Raw genomic sequence first — 14,601 nt, 5'->3', positions numbered from 1 at the left:
ATAATTATCAGGAAGCTTTGATTGTTTTTGGGTTGGTAGAGTCTTTAAAATTGACGCCAAAATAACGGAAAAAAAAAGGACCAACCCGACCCGTTCCACCTCAGGGTCAGAGGGAGAGAGAGTGGTTAGACGGAAATCATTTGGTTGCTTGCAGTCGACGATGGTCTAGGGTTCTGGTAAGCAAGAGCAGGAGGTCAGCTGCAGAAGCACCATGGCCATGAAATTCCTTCAACTGCTTTTCTTTTTCAGTTTTCAGCTTCGTCTCTCATTCTCTGGTGAGCGGTCTTTCTTCCATTTCTCGCTCTCTATCTGCAATTACTTCAATCTCTTTCCAATTTACGCAACTTTTTCTGGTTGTGATCCATTTTGATTATTACTATATGTTTGGTTGCTAAGAAACTCAATGAGTGAAAATGGAAACCTTGTTTGTTATATGCCGTTCTCAACTTTGTTGTTTTCCTACTTTTCTCACCTCTCATTTGCTTTCAGTTTGCATAATATCTATCTTGTCAATTTGAGCACATATCTAATTCTCATCTGGAATGCCACTGCGGTTTGTAGCTGCTGAGTTTCTGATCTCATTCATTGTGTTATCTTGGAGTATAGTATCAGTATGAAGTGGTTCTTTTTATTACGAAGCAAGAAGGATTTTGCAATAGCAAATTTATAAGGAGAATGATATTAAGTAATACGAAAATCTGGATGCCCCTCAAAGGCTACAAATGGTCTTATTAATAGGTCTATTATACTAAATACATCCATTAGTGAATGGAACTTCAGAATACATATTCATAAAGTACTAATAGTTGATGTATGGTCATAATGATTTAACAATGATTAATAATGGATGGTCATAATGTATTCTTAGCTATGAATATGTGTTACGGTGAACTTACACTGTGCAACCACTTGAATCAAGAAATCTTATTTCATGGCTGTGTCATTGTATGTCGAAAATATGAGCACTCGTTGGAAATGTACATGACAATCATGATGTTTGTCTTGAACTATAGTCTTATTTTCTTTGAAATTTTAGGACAGACAATCATGATGGAGTCAGTTCCTGATCTTCAGAGTTCAATGTACATGACACTTGATGGATATCCTTGTGTACGGCTACTCAATCTTTCTGGTGTGATTGGTTGTTCAAGTAAGTACTTTTTATTTTATTTTTAAAGGAAACATAATTTTATTAAAGTAGGAAAGCTAATTACAAAGAGTGGATAAGGAATCCACAATCTGGGATGGAATAAGTAACAACAACAAGAAACTACAACTCAAAAAAAATGTAAAATAGAACATGCTCTCTAAAGTATTATTTTGTTATCATAGTTCTGTCTAATTTTATATGTGACGGAACATCTTTATAATGAACCTCTGGTGAATTTTTCTTAGATCCTGGAAGAGTGAAGGTTGTCGCTCCGATTATAAGATTAAACAATGCTACTGAGCTGTCTCAGTTATCTGCAGTTTTGCTGTCAGTGGATGAGATTCAAAGTTTTCTTACCAGGTGTCTATATAAGCTTCCGTATCTGTATTTATTGTATATTTTGTTTTCACTTTTTTAGGTCACTTATATTGTATGCTTTGAACCATGTTATGCAGTAGTGTAGCTAATAACTAACAAATGATGATGGAAAGATATACCTTTTTTTCTTTTTTCAAAGATGGCAACATATGTTTTTACGGATTAGAACTCATTCTTGTTAACATGTTTTTTTTTTCTTTCCTTTTTTGTGTTCCATGGGCATTCTATGTATCCTTGATAGTTACATGGATTGGTAAAATATGAGGGATTGAAAATAAAAAAAACCTTTATTAAATGATTGAATAACCAACTTCATTCTTGTAGATTATATTTAAATGATAGTGGGCCTACTTTGGCTTGTTTTAGTGTGTCTTAAGAACTAAATGAATTTTGCTGAAAAATGTTTGTCTTGGTGTATTCAATTGAAGAATGATCTTAGGAATAATTTACTTGGTAATATATTAATAGCTCATACAAACAGCAATGTGTTGAGAAATGAGAAGTCGACTTAATTATAATTCCATCTTCTGTTATTAAAGAAACTACTGCTGTGTTTTGGCCATGGTTCAAAATGTACTTCTGTGTTTTGGACTTGGTGGATTATTAAAGTAGAAGCTTTATGTTATTTTTATGTACTCTGTATTCTTATTTTCATTATGTAATATGACCTAGGGCTTGGATGCTCTAACAACCTAGACTTTTGATGGTTAACTTGAGGATGATGCTTGTAGTAGTCTATTTGTTGTGTTTTATGTAGTTCTTTGGACTAAGAAGTATTGCTTACTTGTAAGATATCTGGCCTGTTTCAGAATATTGAATGATTCGACTTTTGCTAAAAATGTTGCTGGTATCTTGGTTGAATCAAGCCCTGAGTTCCAAAATAAGTTAAAAGGTAAAGATGCAGTTATATACTAGCCATTCTTTTTTCTGTTCAAAATTTTTCATTGAAAAATTGCTACAAGTTTGGTTGAATCAGGGCCTGAGTTCCGAAATAAGTTGAAAATGTAAACTTGCAGTCATCTATTTGTCATCTCTCTGTATTTTCTGAATTTCTATAGTTGTTTTTCAATGAGGCTAAGGTAAGTTAACCCTCAGCATCTTTATGGGTGTTGCTGACAGTGGCACTTCATCTTGTTTGTAGGATTCTCTCCAGATCAAAAGTTCCCACAATCTGAATTTGCTCCTTATCAAAGCATCAACTACGAATGGAACCCAATTGTAAGTTATTTTATGTATTTGTTTTTATTTGTATCTGTATATGTAACTAGTGCTTACCTTTTGTTGTAAATATCTTAATGAATCGATAATGTGAGAAGTGATAACATATTGTACCAAATAAAGCGCTTGACTTGCTTAGATAAGCATAATGCTACTTGACAATCAATTCCAAGGATACAAGTATACTGTTTAAGCAAACAAACTTAGTCTTTTAACATGTAATTTTATTTTATATTTCAACTAAATTATTGAGATTAGAGTAATAATTTTAGATCAGAGGATGTTCAATTTGTTACTTTTTTTTTTCCTCTGACAAATTGAAGCATCAACTTTTTAAAATTTGCAGGGCTCTGGTATAATGTGGAACCCATATAACTTTCCTGTATTCTTACTCTCTCAGAGTAGCACATTGACCCTGCAGGAGGTAATGCAAGAACTTAAAACTTTCCAGTACTATACGTAACCCTGGATATATGTTATAATAATTACTATGATATGCAAGACGGCTTCGCAGGGCTTTGCACTTATGATTATTCTAACAGACACAGAGTTATTACGGGTGTTTGACTTGTTACTTTGTTAGTTTAAAAAAAGTAGCACTAGTAACCTAAATAATCTTTTAAATCTCTATCAAATCAAAAGAGGAATTATTGTTGACCTATATGCATGATCTTTTAATTCTTTGTTTTGAAGGAGTGCTTCATCTACATGTGGAAAGATTTAATGGAGTGAAAGCTATAATTAAAATACCATAGTAAATGTTTGTGCTTCATCTATATGCCTCTTGGTAATTTCAGAATATGAGGAGAGCTTCTTGCATCATTAACAAATTACAAGAATGGTGCTTTATTGATTTTTTCTGATATATTGTGCACAGAAGAAATTATCGGCTGAAATAAGGGTGTATCCTTCCATCCTATAGATATTTTGGCAAGAAACAATTTTAGTAAGATCTAAAGGTTATTTTCCCAGTTTTCTTGAAATTTTACGAAATTTTGTATCGAAATCCATCGAACTGCGGCAGAATACCGGTATTGCAGGTGTCAAAAAGTATAGGTTGGTGCAGCAGAAAATGAAATCATGTGACGGTGCAATGAGATAATATATTATGCATTTTTTTCTGACTCAATGTAAAATAGCGAATCAGCTATATAGGCAAAGTTTGGGTTCTTCGAAATGTGAATAAATACTTAATAAAATATGGCCAATGTAAGTAAAATGTAAAACTGGAATTAAATTGTGGGCTTATATTAAAGTGTGGATTCTTCAATTAAAGGTCCTACTGTAAATTAAGTTTGTGATAAATATCAAATTACATTTGTTAAGTGTTATTCAGTGGTTTAATGTATGTTAGATTTAATTAGTGTAACTAATGTGAATTAACTTTACTTAGTTTGATTTAGATTTACTAGTGTTGCCTATTGTACATTAAGGTTGTAATTAATGTGAAATTAGTTATATCAGGTGTTAACTATTGCTAATTAATTAAACTAGTCTTTAGCATATAAAATGTTGTCAAATATTACAAATTCGATGAACTAAAGATGTGTGTATTTTTCATACAAAGTTTTTCAAGGTCATAATTGTCATTGTTGTGCTCTTTATTCATCCACCTCATAGATTTGTAATTTATGCTCAAAGTTTTTCAAGTTTATAAGTGTCACCGATGCACTATTAATAACATTTTACATATTTTAAAGCTTTTTTTTTTCTCATTCATTTTTAACCATACTTTCATCATTTTCCCTAAATCCAAACTAGCTATTTTCCACAACTTGGACATTTTCAATCTTGTGTGCACTTGATAACATTTTGAACTTTTAGTGTCGGATTAATTTTTTTGTAAATTTTTGTTGGTATATTTATTTGTGCTGTCACTTATATTCAGGCTGCCATAAAGAATGAGAAGAACATAAAATCTTATACTGCTGACGTGGCTGAGTTTGATCTGGTGATGCAGGTATAATCTGTTATTTCAGTGTGATTTTTTATCTGCCACATTTTAATTTTTTTACCCCATGTGTGTTTGCTTAACCTAATATCATAAAATGACCTCTCATATGCTTGGCTTGGATCAGACAATGAAAGCTGGGACTCATGATTCAGAATCTTGTCTAAAGGAAAATACTTGCCTTCCCTTAGGTGGATACAGGTGAGTTTTCATGTGATCTGTTGTAATAATGAATCAACTGAAGTTATGATCCAGTCAGCTTGCAGTTTATATAGTTGTTTTGTAGAGTATGCTTGTGTTAATACATGTTTGTTTCAAATGATTTACCTCCTTTTGCAAGTACCATAAATGTTCTTATTTGTGCTTTTTTGGAATGGAAAATGGTCAACGATGTTGGTATTGAACTCACTTCAATTTTATTCAAATTTTTATTCTTTATTAGAAAGATAGATAAGAGGAATATTTCTATCTTTATTTTCCCATTTCTTAATTTGTGTGAAGTTTAATTTGGGCATCTTGATTATGAAGGGCAGTGTTTGGTCATCGCTTCCCCCAATCAATTTTTCATCGTCAGAGCAGTCTAAGCCCATTATACTCGTGGTGGCATCAATGGATTCAGCTTCATTTTTCCGTGACAAAGGCCTTGGCGCTGACTCCCCTATTTCTGTAAGTTTGTTTTTATTTCCTTAAAATGTTTTGGCTCCCGACATGAACATACTCAATTATGTTTGGAACATTTCTTAGGGGCTGATTTCATTGCTGGCAGCAGTTGATGCACTTTCTCATGTGGATGGTCTGGATGACTTTAATAAACAGGTGTGTTATCCAATGGCTTATCCATGCATAAGACAACATTCTGTCAGTTTGTTCATATTGAAGACTTGTTAAATGTTATGGGGGAGAGAACAAACAATGGATGATATGTCAAATTTAACATGTAAACTAACCATAGCTGAGTGAAGTTTAGGCATGTGCATGGTCACTTGATTCAAGGCATGAACCAGACTATAATTTCTTGAGTTCAGCTCCACCAGAACTGAAGGTGCCTTCTGCATGAGCTGAATGCCCTATCACTTGGAGTATTAGAAAAGGCATATTATGTCCGTTTCTCTTTTGTTGATATAACTGCTCCCTTCTCTTTAAGTGGTAGAAAGAAAAGTCATTTGCAAAAAGTCAGAGATTAACACTTATATGCTCCTGTTGTAAGATCCTTGAATGGTAGGAAGTATGTATTTGCAGATCTCATTTAGGAGGCAACTCAGTCAAGGGAACCACTATTCTTGTTTGTTTCACCATTCAAAAGTTTGGAGTCTTGCTACATATTAAATGGGTAACAGCATAGTTCTGCTGTCTGCCCAAGTGCTCTAATCTCATCACTAGTCATTTATTGTTTTTTTTTTTGGTTTTGTTTTTGTTTTGGTAACATTTTTATGCATTCAGCTAACAAATCACAATATGTCCTATGCTGATTGTTGGAATATTCTGTATTTGTTTCCTCAAGTGGCTTCTGTCCAGCTCAGATTACAACCTTGTAGGTAGCCCCGAGTATGCTTCCCTTGTTGACCACATTGTAGCTGTGAAATGGATTTGTTACTATTCCCCAAACTATACCATTTTATGAATTTTGGAATTTCTACCTGCAACAGCTTTAGCCTCCTAAATTACATCTGCTACAATCAGACCTCTTGTTCTTATATTAGTTTACATTTATCAGGGTTTTCAATGTCGCTCATCTTTATTTCAGTGAGGTTCGGTTTATTTTCACAAAAGTTCTTCCCACATTTCTCCTGAAGCTTGCTATAAAATCGGACAAATCAGTCATGGAACACAATTTATTTATGTGGAGATTTTGTTGACCTTGAGAATCCAGTCTTAAGTCTTAATTAAATGTTTCTCATGGTTTCCTCTAAGCGTGTAGTGCTCTTTTATTGGACTTTTAGTGTCATAATAAACTATTCAAGGAATCATATAAAAAATAAATTATCAAGGGGCCAACGGGGTCTACTCCAATGGAGAAGGGCCTTAACTGCTTGCAGACTAGAGGTCTCAGGTTCGAACCCCCATGGCATCATAGTTGTGTGTGTATGAGAAATCATCCTCCTCTGTAATTTAGACTATCGCTTGTACTAAAAAAAATAAATTATCAAGGGAGAATTGATTGTGTGGTTAATGTTAGACTCTCCATGTTTTTATTTACTTATGTGTTTATGCATAAAGAGTTTTGTTGTCTTAGTGGTCTTCTCTTGTATATTTGGCTTGCCGTCTCTTTCTTTTTTCAATATTTTTTCTACTAATGCTTAGTTATTACCAATATGAAAAATAAATTTTAAAGGACTATGCATTAATTTAATTTTTAGGGGCATATAACGTAAAGGGTGTAGTTAGAATGTATTTTTGTGTGCATTCATTTATCTTAAACAATTTTGTTTTGTTCTTAGATTTTTGGTAACCATCTATTGCTGCTGACTGCTGTGCATGTGGAATTGTAGTTTTCATGATCTTAAATTTTAATGCAGCTTGTTTTCATTGTTTTCACTGGAGAGGCCTGGGGCTACCTTGGTAGCAGGAGGTTTTTGCTTGAACTTGATCTGCAGTCTGATGCTGTTAGTGGCCTTAATTACTCATTGATTGAGAAGGTATACTTGTGCTCTTGCTATAATTGAAGTCATCGACTGTAATCCGAAGGTTTCTTATGGTAATATTGCTCAATTAGTTAAACGTCACACAGCCACTCTCCTGGCATTACAAAATTACTAGTTACAAGACTGTCCAGACACAGAATCATCAAACACATTGGTTAGAAGAGGATTTGAGTTTTCCAGTCCCCTCCCTCCATTTCTGTTCGGGGAGAAATACAGTTATTTTTGTCATGTATGATATGTCATTTCGCTTTCATGTTGTGCTAAAAGATACTGTGACACATGTTATGCAAGTTTGAGTTTTATGTTGAGTTATTCAGTTTAATTTCTTGTAATATACTTAGCTCTTTCACATTATGCATCAGTAAATCTTTCGAGAACCTAACTATTTGGTAATTGGATGATTGAGTGTAGGTTGTGGAAATTGGATCTGTTGGAAAGGGCCTCAACCAAGGAGTTAAGAACTTTTTTGTTCATACAACTGGGGTGAGAAATTTGTTCCCTAAACTTTAAATTTTATGCATATCCTTGTAACTTGCATTTCATATGGTTAAGTGGAGAAGTGGTAAGTTGCATTTCACATGCTTAATTGCAGAATTTAAAAAAGTTCCCTCCCAAAATCGTGCTTACGCTGAAAATTCAGTACCTCCCCTATACATGGCTCAAAGTTGAATACTCGGTTGATCAACCCTTACCGTTACTGCATGATCATATCAGAATAGAAATAAATATACTCTTTGTTCTCTTCATTGTTTAAATAATTTCCATTTCCACCATCGGATCACCAATCATTCGTCATTGATGCAAAAATAACCATATACAAAATTCACCCTCTATGAAACCTTCAGTAGAAGAAGCTCTTGTTCTTCCTTATTATCATCAAAGGGCATTTGCATTCAAAATGGTTATATTTTCTAAGGTGTTATTTTTTAGGTTTCTTCTGCCACAAATGAGACATTGGATGCTTTAAAGCGTGCCCAAGATTCTGTCAAGTCTGAAAGCTTTACAATCTCATCTGCAAATGCTTCAAATCCTGGGATACCTCCATCCTCATTGATGACTTTTCTGAGAAAGGTTTGTAACAGTACAGTTGAAATCCTTACTTTTGTTAGTTACTTCCTAATTCTATGTCTCTGTTATTTTGTTCTTGCTCATGTAAGGGCATAACCTCTTGTCTTGTAAGGGGTGCTTTTGATAGACTGGATTAAAGTCGTGTTTTGGACTAGTCCCACTTTTAAGACTTCCTTCGACTGGATAGCTAGTTCAACTTAGAGGAAAATACAGGTCCCTAGGGTCTTTTATTGACACGTGAACATGAATCTTACAAGAAAACATTTGCATATATATTTAAATTTGGAAAATAATATGCAGTCCACTGAATACATGACTGTACTATGTTGATGGGCCAGACAGCACACCAAACACAGGACAATTCCAAGTACAATCCAGTTTTGCGCAATTAACCTATAATGTAATCATCTGGAGCTCCCCTTTGTGGAAGTCTCATTTTCTTGAATCCACTGTATAAGTACTAACTAAAGGAACAATTAAAGTGTTGTGGCTAAAGTATTTCCTGAGCCATATCTTTTAAAAGTTATTTTAGCTGTTTGTTTTGTGTCTTCTGTTTGGGGTCTTAAGTTTGTACCTAGAGACATTATCTTTCTCTTGGACAGCAGAAACATAAAGAAGAAAATATTCTCTTTATGCCTGCTATTTGGGTGTACTATATCTTAAAAAGAAGAAAGACCAAGAAGATATCCTAATATGTTCAAGAAAATTAAAACCATTTTTTTGTTGTTGCTTTCATTGAACTCTAGTGAATAGCTTCTCTGCTCTTAACAGAACTCTCTAACTTCTGGGGTTGTTTTAGAAGATTTTGATACTGTCTTCACCAACAAATTCTACAACAGTCACCTTGATGATATATGTGAGTTTATTATTATGCTTTTGTTCGTTCTTGATTAATCATCTTAATGCTAAATGGTGATCCCAAATCTATTTTGTTTCATTCTTGCTTCCAATGCAGCCAATGTAAACTCTTCAGCAATTGTGGCAGCAGCTTCCCTTGTAGCACGCACCCTTTACATTCTTGCAAGTGACAACAAAAATTTAAGCAGTTCAGCTATAACATCTATCAACGTGAATGTTTCACTAGTTGAAGAACTAATGGGTTGCCTATTGGACTGTGAGCCAGGTCTTTCTTGTGAGCTGGTGAAAAGCTATATATCACCGGCCAATACCTGCCCGAGCCATTATGTTGGTGTCATCCTTGGTGAACCTTCCTCCCCACCTTATCTTGGATATGTTGATGACATTTCAAGGTTCGTTTGGAATTTCCTGGCCGAAAAAACTTCCATTCCAAGGAAAAATGGGAGTTCTGTTTGTTCTCAAGACTGCAGTAATGAGGGTGAAGTATGCATTAGAGCAGAAACTGAGGGAAAGGGAGTCTGCGTTGTCTCCACAACCAGGTAACTAACTAGCTAGGAAATAGAAGTTGCAGATCCATTATAAGAAGCATGCTTAGTTAAATAGTATTTAGTGTTTGGTGCAATACTGGAATAAACAGTGGTCATAGTCCTAGTTGTGGGGTCTTGCCTGCCTGCCACGTCATATTGTTTGAAATTTGATTATGAGATTCCCCTGTTAGTACTATAGGCCAACCTTGTATATAATGTATGGAGATTCTCTTTCCAAGACGTCTGTCCTTTATTAAAGGAAGGATTTGCATTAATGTCAATGAGGTATCAATAGCATGATAAATCCGTGGGTACCTATTTGTTATTGACTTGTTACCTATATGTTATTGCAATTCGCCCTTCTATAAATGACGGATACCATGCAGAATTTTGAATTAATGCTTGTGTTTGATGATGCAGATATGTTCCAGCATACTCAACACGGTTGAAATATGAATCTGAATCTGGAACTTGGAATGTGTTGCCTCCAAATAACTCAGACCCCATGGGGCTGGTGGACGCTGTTTGGACAGAAAGCAACTGGGATACGATTGGACTCCGGGTCTACACCGTCCAAAATGCTTCTTTCGATCGTCTTGTCTTACTTGGGAGCATTGCCATTACAGTTTTGTCTTGCTTTGCAATAGTGATTACAAAGGCCTTCGTGACAAAGGCTGTAAAACGTGATTGATAACTTTTGTAAGTTGCTGTTATGCTCTGCTATATTCTTAGACGGAAATACTGGAGCAAATGTGGCAATTATTTTAATTACTTCATATCAACTTTTGTAAATCAACAGATTATGCGAATCGAGGACACTGCAATGGCATGGCATAGCTATTACCAAAACGTTTAAGTGTTGCATTAATGGAAAGTAACTTGAATTCGACCCATACCAAATACATTAAGGTGTTTATAAAATCTCAGTCGCCTAAACAAAACTTTTAACTTTTAAAAGTTATAGCTTCTGCTAGTATACAATCCAATTCATTGCAAACTAAGAAGCCGATAGGGCAACCGTTCAAATTAGCAACATAGGTCTCATATCAAATCTGCAACGTTCATAGGCATTTCGTCAATCTGGGTGCTGTAGTACTGCTCAATGTCTCTTAAGATCTTTATATCGTCGCTTTTGACGAAGTTTATTGCCACACCCTACAAATAATCAAATACCAAATTGTGATTAAAACTTGCAAACATAAAGCTAATAAACAGTAATCAGCACAACATACTTACAAATACACCTGCATACGAATTAGAACACATGCATACCTTGCGCCCAAAACGACCAGAACGACCAATCCGATGAATATACAGCTCTCGATTGTTTGGAAGATCAAAATTGATAACCAAGGAAACCTGAAAAAGGTTTTTTTTTTTTTTTTGAAAAAACACCAAAATAATGATTAGAAAATCAGTGCACGAAAAACATCTGTGTACGTATAACATGTTAACTTGCTATTAATACTAGAACCAAGGAGAAATTAAAAGCAATGTCATGAAGTGAGTTTAGATTAATCTGATTCTGATGGTTGTTAGACAATTAGAAGAAGAAAAGAACATTAACCTACCTGCTGAACATCAAGACCTCGTGCCCAAACATCTGTCGTGATGAGGACGCGAGAATTGCCACTGCGAAACTCTTGGGTGATAGCATCTCTCTCCTTCTGAGGCATGTCTCCATGCATTGAAGACACCGTAAAGTTATTACTCCGCAGTTTCTCTGTGAGCCAGTCCACCTTTCGCTTTGTGTTGCAGAAAATAACAGCTTGTGTAATTGTAAGAGTATCATAGAGATCACATAGCGTATCAAACTTCCACTCTTCTCTTTCAACGGAGACGAAAAATTGCTTGATTCCCTGTGCATATCATCAGAAATACAAATTATTAATTCAATTTTACACCAAATTTGACATTATCACATTCAAAATATTTGCTTAAGTTGTGCGTATTAGTTACCTCCAAAGTCAACTCATCACGTTTGACAAGGATCCTTACAGGTTCAGTCATAAACTTGTTGGTCATCTCCAAGATTTCATGAGGAAGTGTAGCAGAAATTAAGCAAACCTGCAAAAATATATTACAACTAAATTCAGACGAACATACTACTAGCTTTGAACAGGACTTGAGAACATGTTAAAGAAAAAACCTTTACTGAATTTATATTTCAAGTATGGCCCGATAAAGTTGAGAGTGTTGTCAAAAGAATTATTGTTAATAAAAATATGAAATAATTTTGCTTTCCACTATACTTTCTGCTTTATTAAGTCAGTCTTCGTGCACAGTTGAGTTGAGTCTTCCTGCTAGAGACCTGACCGTACTGGTTGGAAACGGGCCCTCTTGGCTTAATGATTGCCCTGGTTTGAACAGTGATAATTCTGCTTAACCTAGCTTTGGCTAAAAAGATGAAATAATGCTGCTTTATTAAAGTTGAGCAGATCTCTCTTAAAAGCAGATGGGACGTTGATCTTGTCTTTTCCAGGCTCATTTGCATTCATCTTTTCTGATTGGTTTTTTTAAAAAAGTAACAGTAACCGGACAAGAGGCGACCTAAGCTTCCTTGACGTGTTCAGGTTTAGTTTTAGGGTTTATGTTTAGATTAGAAGAAAATTTTATAAGACAAAGATGACTGATACACATAAGAGATCAATTGAAGAGAAAGAAAACCTGGAGGTCAGGTGGAAGATATCGGTAGACGTCGTAAATCTGATCCTTGAATACTCTGCTTAACATCTCATCAGACTCGTCCTGAAAAGCCAAACCAAACCAAGGTTAAGAAAATTAAGAAACTAAAACATAAAGGGAAATTAATTAAGAAAGAAGAAGAGACGGAGTGAGAAACTTACGAGAACTAATAATTTAATGGCTCGAGTGCTTAGAGTTCTCCTCTTGATCATGTCAAAGACTCTACCTGGAGTTCCACAAACCACATGAACTCCATGCTCAAGCTTTCGGATATCCTCACCCACACTTTTGCCTCCAACGCAAGCATGCAATTGTATGTTTATGAAGTTCCCAACTGCTAAGATCACCTTCTCAGTCTGTACCGCCAATTCCCTCGTAGGGCACAATATCAACGCCTGAACCTCTCTGCAGGAGGTGTCCACCATGTGGCAAACGCTGAGGGCAATCATGGAGGTCTTGCCAGTACCCGACTGTGCCTGCGCTATCACATCGTGGCCGTCGATGATGCGCCTCACCGCCCGTTGCTGGATGGCGGAGGGCTTCTCGTAGCCGTATTGGTAGATGCCTCGGAGCACGTCGTCTTTGAGCCCCATCTCATCAAAGCTCGTGATTGGCTGTATATCATCTGACGTCACCAACTCCAGCTTCTCCTGCCGTAACATGCCGCTCTGTCTCCTTGCTGTCTCTGCTGCCATGGCTAAAACCTCGACTACTAGGGTTGAGAGTGTATTGGTTATTGGTGAAGAGTTTTGCTTTGAGTCTCAGCCTTGCTTTGATGGATAAACATTTATAGATGCGCGCTTAAACCCAATCAAGGAAGGATGTGTATATTCAAACCTAATGATTACTCATATTTTGACCTAATGAGTCTACCATTAAAAGTAAAAAGTAAAATCTTTTTATTTTTTTTATTTTTTTATTTTGGTTGGAAAACTTACGCTATTTATAGAAAAAAGAAAAAAAAAATACAAATAAACCCTTGCCACCAATCCCCAGATCTGTCATGGCCTCCATTCCCCCAAATATGACCATTGAGATCCAATTTCCAAACCCTCGATATGTTTTCAACATTGATAAAATCTAAACTGGTCTTCTTTAATTTACATCTTCAGGTATTTGTTGTAGTACTACATGTATATTTAGCTTACTTCTATTGCTATTTAGATTCAATCCATTCTGATATGTTTTTTTATTTATTTATATTTTTGTTTATGCATTATCGATTATACAGATCGAAAGAAGTTATAGATTAGAATGTGAGAATTTAAGCGAGAAGCTCATGTCCTTCTATGCCTGAGAAAAGGAAAGAGTTATTGCCACAGCAGTTTTGGTGAAGATTTTTGGATGCAAACAAACAATAAAGTATATATGTTAAGTGTGAAAATTTTTAGATTCTTTTTTTTCCGTTGATTAGACGGAAACTATGATATATTTGTGGAAGAACAGAGGCCATGGCAGATCCCAGGATGAAGGGAGGGTATATCAGATTTCTTTTTTAAATTTTTTACAAATGTTTAATTTTTTATAAATATTTCAAAAATGGGTTTTTAAAACCTGAAATTTCCTTCTCCTAGTTGTAGGTAAACATGCCTTACGGTGCCCACCCCTAGTTGTAGGTAAGACATAATTAATTTGAAGGGGAAAAGTCATATTGACTATAAATAAAACCCAATTTTGTAGTTAGGAAATCCTAAACATACTTGAAACAAAACTCTAATATATCCAGGAACCCTAACCCAACTAGACTTTGAAAGGGGCAACCAAAATTCCAGAGGGAGATAGAGAATGTACAGCTTTTTTTTTATTTTATTTTTTTTTAACACCAAAAAAGGAAAATAAGATACGACAGAGGGTTGACATTATCATATTATGCAAAGCGTGGTGTTTAATTCTTTTTTAAAAATTATTATATGTGGGAAACATAGTGTCGACTATGCATTAATTTTTGGAAACATATAGCGTCCTACTACTAGTTTTTCCAGCAAACATAGGTGAGTGATCCTCTTTTTGATTATTTCATGCTTATCAAGTACATCTAAAGCATCTACAATGAGCTCCCTAGACTATCTTCGTAGACAAATTCCAGGAAGAAATTAGAAAAATACAACTTTAACCATACTCCCT

At 35.1% G+C, this 14,601-nt stretch overlaps 2 protein-coding genes across 2 annotated transcripts; one reads left to right on the top strand and one right to left on the bottom strand.

Annotated features, from left to right (window-relative positions):
- LOC18782173 (nicastrin) lies at nucleotides 1-10,650 on the top strand. Its single transcript, XM_007217638.2, has 16 exons — nucleotides 1-275; nucleotides 1,037-1,150; nucleotides 1,396-1,510; nucleotides 2,338-2,420; nucleotides 2,670-2,746; nucleotides 3,093-3,170; nucleotides 4,635-4,706; nucleotides 4,825-4,898; nucleotides 5,231-5,363; nucleotides 5,442-5,513; nucleotides 7,214-7,333; nucleotides 7,751-7,822; nucleotides 8,270-8,410; nucleotides 9,179-9,263; nucleotides 9,363-9,804; nucleotides 10,213-10,650. The coding sequence occupies exons 1-16, from the start codon at nucleotides 212-214 to the stop codon at nucleotides 10,481-10,483; spliced, it is 2,013 nt and encodes a 670-aa protein (XP_007217700.1). The 5' UTR covers nucleotides 1-211; the 3' UTR covers nucleotides 10,484-10,650.
- Nucleotides 10,677-13,667, bottom strand: LOC18782073 (eukaryotic initiation factor 4A-3). Its single transcript, XM_007215418.2, has 6 exons — nucleotides 12,639-13,667; nucleotides 12,460-12,540; nucleotides 11,752-11,859; nucleotides 11,364-11,651; nucleotides 11,065-11,151; nucleotides 10,677-10,947 (listed from the first exon to the last, which is right to left on the bottom strand). Exons 1-6 carry the CDS (start codon nucleotides 13,170-13,172, stop codon nucleotides 10,834-10,836), a joined length of 1,212 nt encoding a protein of 403 aa, XP_007215480.1. The 5' UTR covers nucleotides 13,173-13,667; the 3' UTR covers nucleotides 10,677-10,833.

This window comes from Prunus persica, chromosome G3 (genome assembly GCF_000346465.2).
Source record: "Prunus persica cultivar Lovell chromosome G3, Prunus_persica_NCBIv2, whole genome shotgun sequence".
NCBI classification, from domain to species: Eukaryota; Viridiplantae; Streptophyta; class Magnoliopsida; order Rosales; family Rosaceae; genus Prunus; species Prunus persica.
This window is presented reverse-complemented; position numbering and strand designations above follow the sequence as displayed.